Consider the following 22654-nt stretch of genomic DNA (forward strand, 5'->3'; position numbering starts at 1 on the left):
TCTCTAAACCTTGACACGCTCTAGTCCTATCTGCAGGTCCAAAATGAGGTGGGTTTTTTTTTTGTTGTTTATTTGTTTTTTTGCTTTGAGCAAACAAACTGAGGCAGGACCAATCTGCTAGATTAACCTAAGAAAGCTGGGGAAAGTGGGATGATCAAGAGCAGTCAGAACTCTGGGAAAGGATTTTGGACATTGACACCACAGCAAACAGCCCCAAAGTCATTTCAAAAAAACTTGAGTTTCACTCTGCTGCCCAGAGGACCTTGTCCTCCTAAGCTGCTATTCCAGTGCCTCTCTCTGGTCTGTCAGATATGGTTTTCCCCAGACTCTCCCAAGGAAAAAAATCCTAAATGTTTAGTTCAAATGAAACAGATGAAGTTAAATTTCTACAGCCCACAAGTGTGCTTTCACAAAGTGGTATATCATTATGTCCAACTTTCTCTATGGGTGGCAAGTCTCTATTCCTCATCTATGTGATTTACTCAGTCTTAGTGTCTAATTGGGTGCTGTTTCAAATCTGTTCTTGACTCTGGTCAGTTCTTTCCAAAACAGTTACATGAAAAGGATGTTTAAAGTGAGCTTTTAAAAGGAGTCCCCTGGTGCTACTTTGAAAATTTTCAAGCAGGTTAGTTGCATATAAAAGAACCTTAACCAGATGAATATAGCCAGCCTTCAAGATGGCCTCAGATGATCCCTACCCTTGTATAGCTTCCTCCCATGTTGAGTGGGGTTGTAACCAATAGGATGTTGTTGAAATGATTTCCAAGGCTAGGTCATAAAAGCCATTAGGGCTTTCACCTTGCTTTCCTAGATAACTTCTTCCAGAAGAACCCAGTTGCCATAATGTGAAGACACACAAATGATCCTATGAAGAGGTCCACATAGTGAGAATAACCTTCCAGGCATGTGAGTGAGCCAACTTGGAAGCTGATCCTCCAGCTTCCATCAAGCCTTTGGATGAGACTGCAGCCCCAATTGACACCTTGAACCTCATGAGAGGCGCTGACCCAGAACCATCCAGCTAAGCTGCCCCCAGATTTCTAATCCCAGAAACTATATGAGATAATAAGTATTTGTTCTAGACTTCTAGGGAGTAATCAATTATGCTGTGATATAGAACTGACACAAATGGTCTATGAACACCGAGTTTCAGAAATAAGACTTTTCTAGATTTCTAATTCAAGTCTTTGTGGCCAGTTTCAAGATCTAACCCTTGTAACTTCTTGCTGCTCTTTTGAGTGCATCTTATGTTTTAGCCTTCTAAAAGAGCCAGCCATGTGGTTCACAGACTGCTTTCCCCTGCTTCAAACTTTTGATTGGTTTCTCCATCTCACTCAGAGTAAGCTGAAGTGCTCCCACACCTTATGTGATCTGGGTACTCTGAGCAGGACTACCACCTTCTATGCATTCACTCCCACTCATCCTTGAGTACTCTTCCCCCAGATAACCACAAGACTCATTGCTTCACTTCTCTTAGGGTTTTACATAAATGTTCTTCCTGAGACAAGTTTCTGCTGACAATTACATACAAGGGATCACCATTCTCTCTCCCTCTCTGAGCCACCAGTGACTGCCCTTTTACCAGATAAACTCTGAACTGCTGTGTCTGTTTCTCTCCCCATTAATATATGAGCTCAAACAGAACAAAAAATATTGTTCTGTTGTATCCTGAGCATTTGAAACAATGCTGGGCACTCATTTGAAAAATGAAGATGGACCTTCTTTGCAAGTCCTGTTTTTGTTACCCATAGGATGGATACATGGCCAGGAGGAAGGGTGAAGGAGTAGAAAGAGAATCCACATGTGAGTTTTAAGAACCAAATTAAATGCCTTAAAATTGGAGACTGCTGTTTAAAAACCAACCTGCTTCAAACAGCTCACCTGGAGGATAAAAGAGATAACGTCAAGGATGATGATAACAATTTTGGTGTCTTGTATGGTAAGCAGATTCACTAGTGGCTCCAGGACTCCAGAGTGGACAAGGTGGATCAACTGGTCTATGGTGCCTCCAGTTGTGAAGTTAGCCACGATCCAAACAGCCTCTTTCTGGACTTTAAATTCTCCCTACAGAAAGAGAACATTTACATTCTTTACAGATCCTGAAGACATTAAATATAGAGATGCTAACACTTAGTTCAATTTCTAGGTAGGCTAATGACAGCCAGGACTGTATGTGCAATTTACATAGAACACCCCAGCAATCTGCCTCCAGTTCTTATGCAGAAGACAGCATCTTTGAGAAGCCCAGAAGCAGGCAGGCAGACTCCTATGGGGCCTTAAAAAAGGTTCTAAGTTGAAGTAGACTCATTTCTTTAGGTCAGGTTTATGGGAAAAATAGACATTATGCTTGGAACTTTAGGTTATAGTGACCCAGAGGTCAACATTTCTGGTATTTCTGTCACAGGAAAACTATGGACAAGAAGCTCCAGAGCTACAAAGCTGAGCACACAGAAGTAATCTCAGGGACTGAGCCAGCCCAGAGGTGACAGAAGAAGGCCATTGAAACATTACTCAATGTATGCCTTGCCTTGCATTTACAAGAAACAGTTTACCCAGAGGTATGGGAGTAATTTGCCATAGATACTTTTTTTTTCTTTTTAAGATTTATTTATGAGAGACACAGGGCAGGGGGGCAGAGACACACAGGCAGAGGGAGAAACAGGCTCCCCACAGGGAACCTGATGTGGGATTCGATCCCAGATCTCAGGATCATGCCCTGAGCCAAAGGCAGATGCTCAACAACTGAGCCACCCAGGCATCCTGCCATAGATCCTTCTATCCCCAGGCAGGAGTTATTCCCGCTTTAATGGCTGGGGAAAAACTGTGACCTCAGCTTAAAGAACAAACAAAAAAGGACACAACGATAACTAGCTTGGAGCCAGTTGTAATTCAAAAGGCAGTTGGAAATAAAATTACTCCTTGATTCGTGACTGGATGTTCTGATTAGAATATGTACAGACTCACAGACACACAGAGGATAGGAAATACCTGATGGATTGAACCCTTGATTTGGGTCACACATCTGGGAAACCACCATCCAACTGGAGAGCAGGCTCACCACCAGCAGCTTCTCTTCCCCATCCTACCACGCTTGCCTCCCCACCCCGACAAGACTGAGCCACTCCTGGCTCATTTCACACGTAGAGGATTTAAACATCTATCACATCCATTCGAAGATGGCAAAAAGAAATGCTGACAAATAGTAGTAGTCCTGGGAAAGGCAAGTAGGAGTCAGGGGGAAGAAGGAAGCTTTATTGTAGTTCTACTTTTATATCTGGCTTTTCAGTGTATATTACCACTCTAATTGATGTGATTTTTACACTGAAAAGGCCACCTTCAGTGGCCTTTCAGTTCTTCAGTGTCTAATATCACCATAACCTGATAGGTTTTTCCTCCTGAAACAAAACCAAACCTCCCCTACCCCTCTCTTTTGGCAAGTAGAGTGGATGGCCCATTCTTTTAACACTAAAGATAAACCAATATTTTCCAGCTCAATATTTTTTTCTGAATATCTGATCCATGGGATCACCTTTTCATTGAACAATGCCTGTTTAGTCTCTTAAATCTTTAATGGGTCAGCCAAAATGAGATGCCTCTTCTTTTCCAAGGAGAGTTAGGAAACTAAGGTCTCATAGCTCTGTTGTGAGCTCAATTAATTTGCTTCTTAGCCTGTGTCTGAATTCCTGGAGGAGTTCAACACAGAGCCGGTTGGAAAATAGCCTTTTGTCACAGACACGGAGTGCACCGCTTACATTTTTTAGCAGAGCCACCAAGGGAGGCAGCATGCCGCAAGCGATCAGCCGCTGGATGTGTTGGCAGGGCCCTGCAGCCACATTGCTCAAGGCCCAAGCTGCCTCCTTCTGGATGGAGGACTTGGGGTGCATCAGGAGTTGGGGCAGCACGTTCAGCATGCCCGCGTCAATGGCCATCTGGGTCTGGTAATCCGTTCCTGTGACGATGTTCCCAATTGTGCGGAGAGAGGGGGTCTGGAAGAACAAGGCTAGGAGTATAACCAAGCATTGCAAATGTATCATAACAGAAGGAGATGATCACACCAAGCTCTGTGCATTCCCAGATATTTGTCATGCCATGTTGATGGTGCTCAGAAAACCTGTGAATAGTGATTAAGTCCATGATCCTTATTAATTCAGCACATCCACAGCCATTTGCATAGTTTACAGGTACTAGGCTAGCCTCTCGATAGTTCCAGCTCACATGAGATAGAGGTCAAGTGTTGCCTTTATTAAGAAATGATGCTGCCCTTTCTGTATCCTTATACTGGGAAAAATCACTAAATTGATTACAGTGTGTATAATGTAATAATTTCTACCAAATTTGTATTTAGCACCAGTATCAAGTTTTTGTTGTATATTTAATTGGAGCTAATGAGATCCCAATGGCATTTTTTTTTTATGTATTCACAAACTCCCTCTCAACTCTGTAGGTCCCCAGGATGGGGGGTGCAATTGGGCTCAAGACAACCATCCTCTAAGGGCTGACTGCATTTATTTTGATTTCTCTGCACCGTAATGGCTGCCCCAGCACAGACTATCAACAGTTCTGGAGTTTTCCTAGCCTTATATGCTAGGTATCTGCTAATCAAGTGAGAGGTAGAAGTAGTGCTATAGGCCAATCACTTTGGCAGGATGGCTCCAAATGGGCCCTAGGCCCCCCCACCCCAGGACTAAAAGCTTTTTATAGATACTGTTGGAGGCAGAGAGGGTAGAAAGAGAGTATCTCCAAACTAACCTTGACATATGAGGAATACTATGCTAATCTAGACATAGATGATCACTAAGGCTGCATAAATATACGTTAGCCACAGTAATCCAAAAGGCCACCCGTATCTTAAGGCATGTCTTCAAGAAGCATATTGTATAAGGGACACATTTCATAACCTAGCAAAGCATTTGATTTTTTTTTTCATTTTCACCTATACTGAAATAGTCTAATAACAAACTGGGGTGAGGATAAGAGGGAATTTTCTTTTATACTTGAGTAAGAAATTCAAATGTTACAATGAGCTTTACATTAATACACTCACACATGTGCACACCGTATTAGCCAACTTGTTAACATCTGCATGCACAGATCCTTGGAAAGCAAGGCCACAGCCACAAAAGAATAGTTGGCTAGGTGAAGGTATTATTTTAATCTGGTGCTTGTCTCTATTTTCTAGCTACCAGAGGAAGACAAAGTAAATTACTTAACATCCACTAGGATTTTTGGATCAAGAGAGATTCGTCTTTGGCTAAAGAGTAGCAGAAACCTGGGAAATGCAGATGACAAGCTTTGTTCTAGGTAAAGTAAGAGATCTGACTATGGAAGACTGTGGGTGGGAGAGATCTTGTTCAAGTGAATAGGACTCACATATTCTAATCTGAAGGCCCATACAGACCCAGATGGGAGCCGGGGACATTTACCAAGACATTGAGCTCTGAGCTGCTCATAAGCTGGACCAGCCTGGGCAGGACCCCTGTGTTGACCACTTGGCCGATGCGCTCATTGCAGCCATCGGTGAGGTAGGACAGGGCCCAGCAGGTATCCGAGAGAACCTCACTGTCTTGGTGCTGCAGGAGGTGGGACAGGACAGGCAACATTTGCTTCACGGCTGTCTTGCAAGGGTAAGGATTTTTGTTTCGGCACAGGTTGGACAAGGTCCACGTGATATTCCGCAGAAACGTGATCTGTAATAAGGAGACTGCTTCCAGCATTGGGTGCAAAGAAGGAAAAATGCCAACAGCTGTGTGTCCTTGCCATCCCTGATCAATATTATTGACCAGTGTGGAGCAAAGTATTTGAGCTTCATGCAGAATATGTTCTCGATAGTGATGCATACAGAGGAGACCGAGAATGAGCTTTAAGCTTCCTTTTCAAATGTTAGGTGGAGGTTTCCTCATATTCTTCAAAATGTCCCTCCCCACTTGACTCAGTTGATGACCTATTTTATTTTTCATTGACAAAACAAAGGCCAAGCACGAGTTACTTGGTCTGCACAACTGTCACTCACTCCACCAACATGTGGTAACCACATTCCTGATCTTTGTTCAAGGGTCAGTCTTCCTACCCTGCATCTGGATCCCATTTTTGCCTTTGAAGATTCTATCCCCACCATCGCTTTTCTGCATCCTTCCCACACTCTGGGGCCCACCTCTCTAGCCATCATCCTGCTCCTACTTTTCCCAGAGTCCATCTCTATTCACTGTCTACCTTGCAGCTTCCCATTTGTTCTTCCACCCCTCTGGTCATATTTCTGCCCCTACTTCTTTGTACTGGGTGATGAAATTGGTTTCTTCCAGGCCACCAAATCCAACAGCTGCTTTTTCAATTCTAAAGTTACTGTCCCTCTTAGCCTTAGTTAGTACCCCTCTTGAAAAACCTCTTCTTGGCACCTATGACACCAAACCTGCATTTCTATTGCCAAATGGGCTGTTTCTTCTCAGTCTTTGGGGCAGACTCTGATTGTTAGAGCCTGAGACCCTTGGTCCCAGGCTCTCCTTATATTCCAGGTCAGGGGTTGGCATATTTCTTCTGGAGAAGGCCAGAGAGTAAACACTTCCAGCTTTATGGGCCATAGGGTCTCTGTTGCAATTTTTCATCTCTGCCCTTGTAACATTACCAAAGCCACAGACAATATGGGTAAAAATAAATGGGGATGGCTGTGCTCCAAAAAAAAAAATTATTTACAAAAGCAACCAGCTGGCCCCTGCTCTAGTTGATCCTGCCCAGCTTGATGACGTATGCATGCACGACTATCTGGACCTGCATTAACCATCTACCTGATGTTGCTGTGATGATGCCTCTCACTCACCTCAAATTAATATGTACAACTAAGGCTCTGATTCCTTCTTCCTTCCATCCTTCCCATTTCTCTAGGAGAATAGTCATCCAAACAACCTAACACAAAACCTTTCTTCTTCCTATTCCCCATGTCCAGCATGGCAGCATTCCAGCTCCCTCCGCTATCACTTTACAAACAGCCAGAAGGGTCTTTCCAAAAGATCAGATCACTTCATTTCCTCTTCCCTCTGCCAGCATGTGGGTGTCTAGGACCCTTGCCCTACTTGTCATCTTGCACTGCTGTCTCTTTGCAAACTCCCTGGTCATGTCAGCCATTTTCTGATTCCACAATGTCAGGTTTTCTCTCTCCTTGGGGGATGGGTATTCCCTGGGCTTTTAGAAGCTACCTTCTCTTCATTTCTGTTTGAGACAAATCTAGAACCAACATTTATCCAAAGGGGTCCCCTATTGTTGCCACATCAATCAACTTTGACTCTAAGCTTCAAACGTAGACCTAATACCTAGGATCAGAATAGATGACCCATTAATTCTGTCTGTGCCCCTTGAATGGAGAGCTTAAACATCTACTTTTGTAGGATTATAAGCTTAGAAAAATTTTAATGGACCTCTTCCAATGCCCCCTGAGGAAAAATCAGCATTACTGGCCCTTGGGGCCAAATTCAAGTCAATCTCTGCCCCATGTGATATTCAATCCTAGGCCTTGCTTATAATTGCTGTCATAAGGGACAAGGTAGCAAGCATATGACCTAGCATTGACTTAAAAGTACTTCCCCAATTTCAGAAACTTGTTACCTAGCTAGTTTTTCTACTTCAAAGACTCTTACTGGTATGGTTGATGAAACCAGGGCCAGCAGATGTGGAATGGCATTGCTCGAGATAACGATGTCTCTGAATTCTGAGCCATCACCTACAAATAGATAAGAATGTGACAATTAAACAGGGAGCGGAGAGAATCCTGGGCTAAGTGACTCATTTTTTAAAAGGCTGTACAAAGGGAGAGAAGCCACAGTATCCCTGGGTTGGACAAGTACATAGTATAGGCATGAACTAGATCCTGGGTCTCCATCATGTCAGTTGGGTAGATAGGCCAAGTGTGAAAAGCAGGCACTACCCAGCAGTGATCATTATAAGTAGTCTGTGGACACATAAAGGAGGCAGCCAGTGGGTCCAGGAAGTGCTCAAGACTCTAAATACTGGTAGCACTTCACAGCATGTTCCTCAGGAAGATGAAGGAGGCTATTGCAGGCCAAATTGTCTTCCCAGGCGACTTTGACATGGGGTGGAAACTTGCAAATGCAACTCAGAACCCAGTGTGGGGGAATGGGTAGATGCTAGCCACCTGCTGTCCCACTCAGGCAAGAATATACCAATTTGAGACCTTAGAAGTCTCAGTTTATAATACTCCAACCACCAAAGCAAGGCATAGGTGACTTTATACCACCCAGTTTTGCCTGTTCCTTACTGAACCAAGCAAAATGAAGGACAAAGTCTCTGCAAATGGGTGCTTGCTTTCTGCAAGCATTTAACAAGCAGACTTGTTTTATATTCTGTGTTTGTTAATCCCAGTATCTGAAGTCCTTGGAGGTCTAATCATACTGTTTGTTTTTGCTGACTCAGTCATGGTGGGTTGTTGATTCTCTGAACTTGAAACTGCTAATATTTGGCTGATCCTAATTTGTCAAAATCCTGAGGGGCCCAATTGAGTTTGTATCCTCCCAAGAGCATTGTATTTATATTCAGCCAGGAATCCTGGAGCTTCCAACCCTGCAGCACTAACTCCTCATCTTATGTTTTCCTGGACCATGCAGGGAATATAGCATCAACCCCAAATTCACAAGGCCTTTTAGGACTGCATTTACAGGGACTTGTACCCCACACTGAGGAAACATTTTTTTTTTTTTGCTATGTTTCCTTAGTAACTTTCACTGGAGATAGAATTCTCTCAGGGTCCTGGGTTATGCAAGGGTCTATTATATATGCTGTATGAGTCAAAAACTTTTCTTTTGTTCTTGAAGCCATTAAGACTTGAGGCTGTAGGACCCCGGTATTGACAGACCTCACTAGACAGCCTATAGCTTCAGCACATACTGGATCATTTGGTTGCCACTTTAGTTTTTGGTCTCTGAACTGGACTCTGGATTTTGAAAAAGCCTGTCATACTATTCTCAGCTTTTCTAGATATTTATACTGAGTGTATTGAATCTTTATGCTACCCAGAGAACTCCCATAGCATGCCAGATGCCCGGCCCACTGGCTTCCTACCCCAATGGGAAGAGGGGAGAGTCTCACCTGCTATATTACCAAGGGCCCATACTGCCTGCTCGCACACAGTCATGTGGGGGGAAGACAGGAGCTCAACCAAAGGTTGTATGGCCCCACCTTCCACAACAGCTTGAGTCTGCTCGGAAGTCCCTGAAGCAATGTTGGTCAGAGCCCAGGCTGCCTCGAACTGTAAGCAGGGATGAGGTGACAACTTCAGGAACTCCACCAGCCTGGGAATGAGCCCTGCTTCAACAATCAGTTTTAGAGGAGGGTTCTTTTCCTGGGACAGCATTTTCCTTTGTAATGAAAGGGAAAAATATATATAAACAAGTCATGTGAGGCTGATATTAAGAACCTCCTTTATAAGTGTTCTTGGCATTCCTAGCTATCAAATGAGACTAACATCTGGGGCCAGAGCTACTTAATATCCTAACGTCCAGCCTGTAGCACTTTGCAGTGACAAGGCAATATTTTTCCCTTTAGGTATTATCTATGAGCTGAGATCCCTATAGAGGCCAATTTAAATTAAGCAATTCATCTCTGACAACACTTGCATATCTTAAGTTGTTCTCAAGGACGGTGTAGAGGAATAATTTAGTCTTGCTTTTGAATGGACTTGCCTTGTCTTATATTGTGTGGGCATTTTGCCACTTCCACAAAACCAAATAGGCCACTGGAGCTCATTTCTAGCTAGGAACCTATAAACAGCAGAAGTTTGTTTGGTGATACCTGGCTGCCTGGGTGGCCTGGAAACATAGGTCTGGATCTGAGGTATTCACACCATTGATTATTTCTTGCAGGGTGAGGCTGACCTGCAAGGAGACACACATTCAGGTCAGAGTCTCTGCCCAAAGGAATAATGATGGTTATCTAGTCCTGCCATCTATCTGATGAGAACAGGCTGGCTTGGACAAGATGTCCCAGTCTGCACATTGGTCTCCATTAGGGGAGAGAAGAACACTTGGAGGTCTTATAGATCTCATGGATCTGTGGGATACTCCCTATGCTCTGGGGAAGGGGTCATCCCTATCATCACTTGTATCCCCAACAACTTTTCATCCCATGCAGTAAGAACATGATGATCAGCAAAAATGGCAGAGTAAGGACCTCCAAAAATTCCCTCCTCCATAAAAACAAGAAAACCAACACGAGTAGTTCAACCTTCCAAACTCCAAAAATTGACCAAAGGCTTGTAGCAATTTGTTTTATTTGATCCAAAAAGAGATTATTCAAGAAAAAGAGCTAATTTCAGGAAGAAGAATTCTAGGAAACAAAATCTATCAACATATGAACAGAATTATACATCATGACCAACTGGGATTTAATCCAGAAAGGCAAGGGCAGTTCAACATATGAACATCAATATAGTAGGACTTATTAATGAGATGGGGGAAAAGTACACAATCATCTCAGTAAATGCAAGATAAGCATTTGACAAAATTCAGGCACACTTCCATGATAATAAACATTCAACAAGCTAGAAATAAAAGGCAACTTCCTCAACCCGATAAAGCCATCTAATAAAACCCCACAGCTAGCATCATACTTAAATGGTAAAGGATGGAAAGTTTTCTCCCTAAAATCAGGAACAAGACAAGGATGTCCACTCTTGTCACTTTTATTCAATGTAGTATTGGAAGTTCTAGACAGATGAACTAGGTAAGGGGGGAAAAAAGTCATCCAGATTGGATTTTCCAGATTGGAAAAAAAAAAAAAAATTTATTGCTATTTGCAGAATTCAAGAATTTGAAGATGGAAGAGCCTAAGGAATCTCCACATATACAAAAATAGAGGTTCAGCTAGGCTTCAGGATTAACATATAAAAATCCCTTGTATTTTTATACATCAGCAATGAACAATCCAAAATTGAAATTAATAAAATAATTTTATTTTCAATATCAAAAAGAGTAAAATACTTGGGAATAAATTTAGTAAAAGTAGTACATGGCTTACATACTGAAACTATAAAAAAAATTAGGGAAGACCTAACTAATTAAAAAATACACATGATCATGAATTGGAAGGCTTAACATTGTCAAGATGGCAATACTCTTATAAACTGATCTATAGATACAGTGTAATCTCCATTAAAATCTGAGCTATCATTATAGAAGAAATTGACAAGTTGATTCTAAAATTCATTTGACAATGCTAGGGATCCCAAATAGCCAAAATAATCTTGAAGAAGAACTAAATTGGAAGACACTTCCCAAAACCTACTACAGAGCTATAGCAATCAATTCTGTGTTGTGCTGACAGAGGATAAACATATTGATCAATGGAAGAGAATCCAGAGTCTACAAATAAACTCTTACATTTATGGTCCGTTGATGTTAGACAAGGGTTGGAAGACAATTCAATGGGGGAGAGGATGGTCTTATGATGTTAGGACAACAAAATATCCACATGCAGGACAACGAAATTGGACCCCTACTCACACCCTTTACAAAAATTTACTCAAAATAGATCAGGTCAAAAATAGAGAACTAAGGTCTAAAAATAAGAACTAAAACCATAAAACTCTTAGAAGGAAACTTAGACATAAATCTTTGTGACCTTAGATCAGGCAATGAATGGATTCTTAAACATTATACCTAAAGTATAAGAACCAAAGATAAAAGTAGACAAATTGAATGGTTTCAAAATTTAAAACTTCTGTGCTTCAAAGGATTCTGCCAAGAAAGTGAAAAGAATCCACAGAGTAAGAAATATTTACAAATCATATATCTGGTAAGGGTAGGATAAGGGTAAGGGTATCTAGTCTCCAGAATAGACAGTATAAGGAACTCTTACAACTCAACAATAGATGAACAAATCACTCAAGTTTAAAAATGAGCAAAGGCTTGGAATAGACATTCCTTCAAAAGATCTACAAATAGCCAGGAAGCAGATCAAAAAATGATCATCATCAGTTGTTAGGAAAACATATCAAAATTTTATAACAATATAGCCCTTTGTACCTACTAGATGGCTATAATATGAAAATGGACAACAATAAGTGTTGGTAAGACTGTCAGAATGTGATGTAATTGGGTGATCTGATGAGCATTGGGTGTTATATGCAACTGTTGAATTGTTGTAACTGATGAATTGTTGAACTCTACACCTGAAACTAATGATATACTATATGCTGAATTTAAATTTAAAAAAGAACATCAAGGGATGCCTGGATGGCTCAGTGGTCGAGTGCTTACCTTTGGCTCAGGTTGTGATTCTGGGGTCCTGGGATTGAGTCCTGCATTGGGCTCCCTCCCTGCGGGGAACCTACTTCTCCCTCTGCCTAGGTCTCTGCCTCTCTGTCTCTCTCATAAGAAAAAAAAAATCTTTAAAAAATGAAAATTAAAAAAAGAACATCAGAATGTACAATGGTATAGCTACTTTGAAAAATAGTTTGGCTATATATTTGTTTCCTATTGTTTTTTTTTTAAAGGCTTTATTTTTTTATTTATGATAGTCGCAGAGAGAGAGAGAGAGAGAGGGGCAGAGACACAGGCAGAGACACAGGCAGAGGGAGGAGCAGGCTCCATGCACCAGGAGCCCGACGTGGGACTCGATCCCGGGTCTCCAGGATCGCGCCCTGGGCCAAAGGCAGGCGCCAAACCGCTGTGCCACCCAGGGATCCCTGTTTCCTATTGTTACTGTAAAAATTACCACAAATTTAGTGGCTTAAAACAACACATTCTCTTACAGTTCTGGGGGGTCAGAAATTCATGATCAGCTTCACTAGACTAAAGGAAGGGCTGGCTCTTCCTGGAGGCTCTGAGGGAAGAATCAGTCTTCTAGCCTTGTTCAGCTTCTAGCGGGGCCACCTCCATTCCTTGGCTTGTGACCCCCTCCCTCCATCTTCAAAGCACAACATGTTAATCTCTGCTTCTGTTGTCCTATAACCTGCTCTAACTTGTCCTTCACCCTTATAAGGACCAACGTGATTGGTCCCATCCAGCTAATCCAGGATAATCTCCCCATCTCAAGATCCTTAATTTAATCACACCTACAAAGTCCCCTTTGTCCTACAAAGTAACATTTACAGGCTCTTGGGATTAGGAGATGGAGGTTTTGATGGAGGGAGTAGGGTGAGACACTATTCAGTTTACCAAAGGTAGTTCCTCAAAGAGTTAAACAGAATGATCATAGGACCCAGTAATTCTACTCCTAGGTATACTCAGGAGAATTGAAAACATGTCCACACAAATACTTGTGTACAAGGCAGCATTATTCATAATTGCCAAAAAGGGGAAACACAAATGTCCACCAACTAATGAATAGCTAAACAAAACATGGTATATCTATACAATCAGCTATAAAAGGAATAAAATACTGACGCATGCAACAACGTGGATGAAACTTGAAAATGTTAAACTGAGTGAAAGAAGCCACGTATGGCAATTCAGAGAATGCTTACAGCCATTCCATTTGATGGCAGCTACTATGTCAATGGATCCACTTGCCCAGATTGAACTCATCTCTGCCCCATAAGAGTCCTAATCCCAAGGGTGCAATGATGGTTAAGGTGGAACATAGGTGGGGATGGATCATCAAAGACACGTAGATACAAGGCTAGTGAAGTCTAAGAGAAGAAACTTCCCCATCAGAGCATTCCAGAAAGGATTTTCAAAAACAATATTGGCCTGCAAGTCAACCCAGAATTTGTACTGAGTGAGGCTGAGGTGCATGGGGAATGGAAGACAGAAGACAGCATTCCGATCCTAGGCAAGCCGTTATATATTGAGTGACTAGATGATTCTGAGAGAGAACCTTCCTAAGCCCTCATTTCCTATTTCTGGCCAAGTGGTGGCAAGTGAATTTCCATTAGAAACATCATCTTGCCTACCCCACCCTGCTTAGAACATAGATCCCAAACTCACAGTCACAAAGGTGACAGCCCTTAGCTTTCTGAAAACATCAGCTTAGTTCTAACCGTGAACTCTCCATTCCTCGCCTTAAAGACCCTCAATGAGAACTTGCAAGTTCTGAATCTATGAAACATCTTCAAGCCAGAGAAACTAGCTAAGGACGTATTTCATACACAATTCTCATGAACACCACATTCCCAGTGTACCCCTTTAGTTGGTTGTTCAGAAGCTGGATCAGTGGAGAAATTGGCGATATTTCTTCTCTTTAAGGCCTGCTCATCTTTCTTGGCCTTCCGGAGTTCCAGGCTGACTGCTATCCTCTGTTGCCGCCTCATCTAGTGAGGAAAAGAAAGAATTGAAGCCCTTAGAGTAGGGAAGTTAGCTTGTCACCACATTTAGCTCTTCAAAGCTTCAGATTCCACTTTTACAGTTGCAACAGGCTGGAAGAGTTAAGATCACACAGTAAATAGTCTCAGCATGGTTTACCTCCTCTGCTTTCTCCCACTATACCACATCCAGAAAAATAGTCAACCTTCTGCCCAAAATGAAGGAAGTCTATCTACAATCTTGGCAGGCTAGGACTCTCTCAGCTGGAAAGCCATGTGAGCAAAGCATCCCATTGCCCCGAGTCTGAACACATTTTCATCAATGCTGATTAGTCCCTGAAGAGCAGGTGGGCCTCCCGACCGTGGGGATCCAGGCAGGGCTGGGAACTGGGATGTCACAACCCACATGTCCCCTGACCATTTCCACCATCCATCAACAGGTCATTCATCTAGTCTTGATTTAGTCCCAGGAGGTTTACTTGGATGCCAGACTGAGGAAGATGAAAATTAAAAACAGAATAATATACCTTTTTTTCTTAGATCAGAAGAAACCCGTAGACTTTATAGTATTGGGAGTCCTTGGGAGAAATGATTTATCTTTTAGATCTCCATTTTGGTATATTTGCTTTGTCATCCCCATGTCCTGATCCTCCATTCCATTTGTTTTTTTTTAATAGAGGGAGAGAGAGAGCACGTGAGCATGCATGCACATGAGCAAGGAAGGGGCAGAAGGAGAGGGGAGAAAGAATCATAGGCAGGCTCCACCCTCAGTGCAGAGCCATCAGGCTCACTACCCTGAGGTCATGATTGGAGCCAAAAGAAAGAGTCGGACTCTTAACCGACTGAGCCACCCAGGCACCCCTGCTCCATTCCATTTATGATGCATCTCAACCATGAGATTTTCACTGCACTGCTCCTCCAGAGAGTGAAGCAGTGGCTGGGTACTCACAGACACATCTTTGCCTCGGTACTTAAATTTTCTCAGCCTCTCTTCTGGAGCATGTAAAGTCGGCATATTGACTCGAAGTGGTAAGCCACCTGGAGGTAAAGCAATTGCCAGGAGATAGTCAGCACCCAATGTGTGGGTTTCTATGTCATAGCTATCCTTGCTCTAAGCCCTGGAAGAGCTCACAGTGGATGGAAGGGCAGACTCAGGATGTCAGCCTCCCCAGGCATCACCACCCGGGCTCAGTAGGCAATGAGCACCATGGAAGCCAGAGGAGATCGGCTGTGGGCTGCAGCAGTGAGGGATACCTTTTGGAGGCACTTCAGCTTGAACTGGGCCTTTGATGGCTAGGGTAGGCTGGAAGGGAAGTATAGAACCCTCTCATGTGGCTATATCTATGTAGTTCTGTACGAAATGTCTGTGTAGGAACTGGTACCCAACCGGGACAGGAAGTTGACCCTCTTCTCCCACACCCAGTCCACCAACCCTTAGGTCACAACGATCTCAAGCATAATCTGCTCCTTCTAATTCTTTGGTTGATTTCCTCCACCCTGGACCAGGCCACCATCATCTTCCAGCTACACAATGGCAATTGCCTCCCACCTCTTCCCCCCACCTCTACCATTGCTGTATTCCAATCTGTTCTCCACACAGAGGCCACGTGATCTCTTAAAGATAATTTCCCCTGCTTCAAACCTCTCTAGTGGCCGCCACTGAATTCAGAAGAAAACTCAGACTCTCTAGGATGCCCACTTTGTGTGAGCTGGGCCCAGCCTTCTTCACCTGCAGGAACATTTTGAATTCCTATATAAGAATCTAAGTATCTTCCCAGTCGGTTTTATATTCTCCATAGCTTTTACCAGCACCCCAAATTTTCTTGGTTGTGCATCTTTCTCCCTCTCCTCCCAATGACAACGGGGTCATATGTGTCTTAGGTAAGATTCCTCAGCCCTTTCATCACGCATAACAAATAGTAAGTAGGTACTCAGATATTTGTTGGATGAGGGTAGTGGGTGATAGGTCACAAAGGGAACCGATCCCTAATCAGAGGAGGTTATTCAAATCAGGCCACATTTTAACCTTCTCCAAGGCAGTGGGCAATGACATTTCTTACAAGTATGCAATGAATATCCATCTGTTTCCAAGTACATGGGATGAGCCAAACTACATTGCAGAGAAGGAAACACTGGATAAAGATGACCAGAGTCTATGGACTCTAGTCTTGAAGATAGAACAGCTGGGAATAATTTTGTTAGGAAAGACTAATTTAGACACATCAATTTGAATGAGACAGTTTAAACACAGAATTCCAGAAGTAGAGAGCCAAGACTGAGGTCTTAAGAAGAGAGATAGACTTTGTGTGAGAATAGAATAATAACCCAGTCTTGGTGACACTCCTTACTATGGCCCAAAAGAAAGAACCACCAGCAAGGGACCAGGAAAAATAAAGGAATTTGAGTCAAAAGAATGATAATGTCAAAGAAGGGAATTTGAGTCAAAAGAATGATGGTGTCCGAGGCACTTGCAGTAATAGCAGATACCAGGCCATGGACAAGTCCCTAAACAAAGTGCTGCCAGTGGACTAAGCCTCAGAATAGAGGCACAAGAAGCTCAGACTAGAGAAGAACTATGTCCTATACTTCCATCTACCTTTAAGTAGCCTCAAATTCTGCTCCATAAGGAAGAAGAGTTGCTTTTTAGGACCAAAAGGTAAATCAGACACTCCTTTTTAATTTTTTTTTTAATTAGGCTCCACACTCAATATAGGACTTGAACTCACAACAATGAGATTAAGAGTTGCAAGTTCTACTAAGCCAGCCAGCTGTCCCCAGAATATCCGTTAGAACACTTTCTCAAAAGAGTTTTCTAGTTGCTATGATAGCCAGGGTCGAGAAGATTATCAGCTGGAAACTGAGATTTAGGTCGGATGTAGGCACTATACCCTACATCTTCAAGAGATAAGACACAAGATGGCATTTTCAAAATCTGGAGTAGAGTAGTATTAGGGCTCCAGTTCAGGGAGCAATGGGCAAAATACATTTATCACATGCCAGGAATGTCAGACACTTGGAATTAAATGAAGCAACATTAATAGTAAGGTAGAGATGGGGCTCCTAGGTGGCTCAGTCAGTTAAATTTCCAACTCTTGATTTCAGCTCAGGTCTTGATCTGAAGATCATGAGATTAAGCCCCACATCGGGCTCTGCTCAGGAGGGAGTCTACTTGAGATTCTCTCTCTCCCCCACTCCAATTGCACAGGCTCTCTCTTGAGCTATCTAAAATAAAATTGAAAAAAAAATAGTAGGGTAGAGATAGCCCCATTTTACTGGTAGGGAAACCACCTCAGATGTCACTTCCCACAGAAGCCCAGAGTGCCCACAGCTGTTAAGCTTCAGAGCCAGGACGTCAGCCTAGATCTGACTCCCGCATCCATGCTTTGGATCACTAAGCTTTGCTGCCAATAGTCTGTAAGGAGTTCTGATGAGGAAAACAAGTCACCACCATTGGTGGCACTTAACACACGTGGGGATGTTGGAAAATAGGAAAGCATGTGTTTCCAGCAAGGGAGGCCACTTCTGAAACATTGCTACACGTTGCCACTTCATTGCTATCTCTCTCCCCCACTGTCTGGGGCCTGACCAGCTGGGTCCATGAGATCCTCTGAATGTGCCTAAGTTTGAATGAAAGGTTCTTGTGTCTTGGGAGACCCGAGACAGTGTCTGGTTCCAGGACTATTCCACAGGATCCTCTGCCACAGCCCAGAACGTGTGGCCATTAAGGAACCTTGGAAGTAAGTCAGGGGTTCAGATGATAGCCAACTTCCTTCAAATGTTCACTAAAGGCCAGTATGGCACAAGCAGAAAAGCTCAACTTCAGATAGAACAGGATAGACCCCCTTTATCCACTGGGGAAGGTCATGAAGAACAGTTTGAAAGGCACAGATTTGGGGCCACCTGGTTTGCTGAGCCAGTTAAGCATCTGCCTTTGACTCAGGTCATGATCTCAGGGCCTGGGATCAAGTCCCGAATAAGGCTCCCTACTCTGCAGGGAGTCTGCTTCTCTCTCTCCTTCTGCCTACTGCTCCCCCTGTGCTCTCTTTCATTCTGTCAGATAAATAAATGAAATCTTTAAAAAGAAAAAAAAAAGTCACGAATTAACCAAACCACTCATTTGGGGACAGTCTGCAAAATCAACTGCAAAGCGAATTCTTCTGGCTTTCACAAGTTTCTCTAGTCACAGCTCAAAGTGTGCTTCCTTCCCCTCACATTGCTATTTGTGGCATCCAGGAGAGCCACTATCCTGCCACCCTTTAGCAGTGGCATGAAAGAGCCAAGCTGGAGGCTTTGAGTTGGGTACACGATCAAAGTCATAACCTTTTGTCATTGGTTCCCAGAGATTGAGATCCAAAGAAAGCCAAATTGGATATTTAGGCAAGCATCACCAACATCAGGGGATTCACACACACACTCACACACATCAAGGCTCAGGCCAGCTCTGCTGCTCCCCGCACACTAGGAGGCTCCCACCCTGGGTGTCAGGTGGCAGAGGCCCTGCCAAGGGACCCTGGCTGTGCTCACAGTCTTCCAGGATACTGAGCTGCTCTTGACCTTTCATTCCTTTTGGACGAAGGGAAACTGGGGACTCCTAAGTCTTATTCATGGCACTGAGTCACCTCCTCTGGTTGGAGCACTACAGGCCATTTTTAAAATACTTTTCTAGATCTAGCCAAGCTTTGACTTTTCACATCTTTCAAGAACTGAGAACTGGTTTAAATTAAGATCAAGATCATCCAAGAGTTGGCTTCTAGGAAGGAGTATTTCTCTGATTTTACATTAACACACACTCATGGTATAGACGATTTAATACCTCAGAAATGTATTGAGCATTAACTCCCATAACCTAGTTAGCTTCTAAAAACTCACACACATGCTGAGCAGCTAATTATAGAAGGGGAGTTTCATAGACACGATTTGGCCACACGTTTCTCCACTTGCCTGTACTATGGACTTTTTTTCTTTTCTAAAATTTAAGTAATCTCTATGCCCAACTTGGGGCTCAAACTCATGACCCCTGAGATCAAGAGTCACATGCTCTACACACTGCACTAAATAGGTTCCCTAACTCTGGACATCTTTTGATGTCTGTATGTTCAGATCTACATCACTAACTGCCACTTCTTCAAACTCAGTGGGGTTTTTTTTTTTTTTTTTTTTTAGTGGAATTTAAACTAAAACTACACATGGGGTTAGAACGAGGGTCATTCCTTGGGAAGACCCACTGACCTCAGCCCCAGTGTAGCAGGCACAGCTGAGGCAAGAGTACAGGGATGAAGAAGCAGCCATGGGAGTGTGCACACCTAGGGGGAGGGACCCCACCTTGGCATTCATGGGGCTTTACCAACATGGACAAGGCATGTCCAGACACTGAGTGTGATGCAGGAGACACCCAGTGAGGTATCCCTCCAAGGCTCACCCTAGCCCAGAGGGGAGGCAGAGGTCACAGCAAGAAAGGAGGCAGGAGACCGGGCCCTCTTTCCAGTGATCCTACCTCAGGGCTTGGGAATGCTCTGGAAGTGGATAGAATCACCTGGGGTTGATTCTCAAGGGTGAATATGTCCCAGGAGATATTTCAGGGCGAGGGAACACAGGCAAAGGCACAGACAACTGTGTGTCTCTAGGCTTCCCTGTACCTGCCAGCTCCCATCTGGGCTCTGCAGAGTAAACGGACACCCAGCAATTGCCACATCCTCCTTACCCACCCAGAAAACAAGCCAAGCACCACTTAGCACAATTTCCATAAACCAACCCTGAGCTCAACACGGAGAGACCCAGCCTAGGCCTTCTGGGGATCGTCCCAGTGAGCGGGCCACTGGCTTTTCTGGGGGGGCAAGACTGTAGCAGCCAAACCCAATCCCCAAGCAAGAGCTAGGTGTCCCGTCAATACCCAGACAGAGGCCTCTGGGAGGACACGGCCACACCAGGAGCTCTTGACACCCACCCACTCATCACTCACCCGCAAGAGAGCCACAGCCTCCAGCCACCCCCCAGCCACCCTGGCAGCCCTTAAATGCCCTCAGAAGGCAGCAGGTGTTTGGGGGCATTTGGCCCTTCCCCCAGGGTTGGTCTCTGACCTAAGTCAATGGATCTTAGCTCTGGATGCACATTGGAAGCACTTGGGGAGCTCTGAGCAGCCTACCACCTGGACCCCAGCCCCGAGGTCGATTGAGTTGGTCTAGGGGGAGGCCTGGATCTCCAGGTGCTTCTCATGTCCCAGTGAGGCACAGACAGGAGTGGGGGAGCATCACCCTCCAGGAAGGGGTTTGCATTCTGGGCGTTTAAGGCTTCTGGGATCCAGCTAGATTGGCCTCTCCTAAAATTGGAGTATTAGGCTTAACGCTGCTGAGGAACAGTTAACAAATGTTTGTTCTTAAGGCAGGCTTTGGATCAAAATGGAAATTGGAACAAAATTTCACATATTTATTCAACTGTGGCACCTGGCTGGCTCCGGAAGTAGAGCATCCAACTCTTGATTTCAGAGTTGTGAGTTCAAGCCCCACACTGGGCATGGAGCCTCCTTTAAAAAAAAATATTTGGGATGCTGGGTGGCTCAGAAGTTAAGCATCTGCCTTTGGCTCAGGTTGTGATCCTGGGGTCCTGGGATGGAGTCCCCTATTGGACTCCCCACAGGGAGCCTACTTCTCCCTCTGCCTATATCTCTGCCTCTCTCTCTGTGTCTCTCATGAATAAATAAATAAAATCTTTCATTTCACATATTTATTATTATTTTAATATATTTCACATATTATTATTATTATCTTTTATTTATTTATTCATGAGAGACAGAGAGAGAGAGGGAGAGAGACGCAGAGACACAGGCAGAGGGAGGAGCAGGCCCCATGCAGGGAGCCCAATGTGGGACTCGATCCCGGGACTCCAGGATCACACCCTGAGCAGAAGGCAGGCGCTAAACCACTGAGCCACCCAGGAATCCCCAAATAAAATCTTTAAAAAAAATGTTAAGGGGCATATGCTTCTAGAAACTTTGGGGTGTCTGCCTGGCTTAGTCAGTGGAGCATGCCATTCTTGATCTCAGGCTTGTAGGCTTGAGCTTCACGTTAGGTGTAGAGATTACTTTAAAATGAAATCTTTTTTAAAAACCCAAATATTTATGGAGTCCTCATTGTGTGCCAGGCCCTGACACACAACAGTGAATAAGGTGACCTGGTTCCCACCCTCCCATCAGAAGCAGAGATGGGCCCTCCCAGCAGAGGCAGAGCAGGACCACAATTGGGACAACACAGGCAAGGGAGGTCAGGGAGGGCTTCCAGGAGGAGGTGGTGCCAGAACCAAATCCTCAGGAAAAGCAGGGATTAGCAGGTGAAAAACTATGAGAAAAATGCTCCAGGCTGAGGGAACAGCATAGGAAAAGGCACTGAGGCAAGAAAAATGGCCATGGTTCTCCCGGGAACAGAAACCATTTAGGATTGCCAGAGGGACAACAGGATCAGGTGCTAGGCAAAGGTGACCTGGTATACAGGGGAGGGAGCAGTGGGAGCCGTCCACCCTGGTCCAGGCAGTGAGGGGTTACACTGTCTGTAGGGGATGTTAAACCAATGATAAAACCAACTACAAGTCTGGTGCTTTTTATCATCATGAGCCAGGAATTCTGAACAGTGTCAGTGAGCTTCACCACCTCATTACTCACTTTGAAAGCTTTTGAGTCTGGGGAGGGCAGTGGGGAGACGACCCCCAAGGCTTCAATAGTGCTATTTGCATGGCTTTTGCTTTTTTATTATGGAAAGTTCCAAATCTGTAAAAATAAAAAAAACACTACAAACAAATCCTCAAGTACTGGTCACCCAGGTTCCATAATTACCAACACCATCTTAATTTTTCTCCCACCACCTTTTCTTTTTTTTTTTCCCACCACCTTTTCAACTTTGAATGTATCAATATTTGTTGGTGTGTGTGGGTTTTATTTTATTTTATTTATTTATTTGAGAGGAAGAGAGAGAAAAAGAGAGATTGAGAGAGAGTACAGGCTCATGAGCAGGGGGAGGGATAGGAGATGGAGGGGAAGAGGGAGAGGAAGAAGCAGACTCCCCGCTGAGGCTCCCTTTCCCAGGACCCTGAGATTGTGACCTGAGCCAAAGTCAGATGCTTAACAGACTGAGCCACCCAGGCGCTCCTATTTGTTGGTGTGTTTTAAAGGAAATAGAATTATATCAGTTCACCCATAAATATTCAGAATGAATCTGTAACACATAAAGATGAAAAACTAAAACCAAAATACCACAATCCCTCCTCGCGAAATCCACAATCCTTTTAGTGTGTCATTTCAGAATATTTAGGCTAGCCTTGGGGAGGTGAGAGGCAGATTCTCTCCAGGACAGGGCCAGAGGGAGGAGGGGCAGGCAGGGGGTGGGGGTGGTTGGTGGCACCCTGGTTCCTGGAGGGGAGGAAGGG

The 22654-nt window shown here is 43.9% G+C and overlaps 1 protein-coding gene across 1 annotated transcript in view; it reads right to left on the reverse strand.

The window, feature by feature from the left end:
• Window positions 1-22654, reverse strand: part of KPNA7 (karyopherin subunit alpha 7) — a 37579-nt gene that overhangs the window by 5237 nt on the left and 9688 nt on the right. The window contains exons 2-9 of the mRNA XM_077907816.1: window positions 15192-15280; window positions 14123-14251; window positions 9793-9875; window positions 9091-9359; window positions 7626-7708; window positions 5424-5687; window positions 3753-3986; window positions 1882-2064 (exon numbers count right to left, since the gene is read on the reverse strand). Of these exons, the coding sequence (XP_077763942.1) occupies window positions 1882-2064; window positions 3753-3986; window positions 5424-5687; window positions 7626-7708; window positions 9091-9359; window positions 9793-9875; window positions 14123-14251; window positions 15192-15280 (1334 nt within the window). The remainder of the gene's footprint in view (window positions 1-1881; window positions 2065-3752; window positions 3987-5423; window positions 5688-7625; window positions 7709-9090; window positions 9360-9792; window positions 9876-14122; window positions 14252-15191; window positions 15281-22654) is intronic.

Source organism: Canis aureus, chromosome 8, assembly GCF_053574225.1.
Source record: "Canis aureus isolate CA01 chromosome 8, VMU_Caureus_v.1.0, whole genome shotgun sequence".
NCBI lineage: Eukaryota > Metazoa > Chordata > Mammalia > Carnivora > Canidae > Canis > Canis aureus.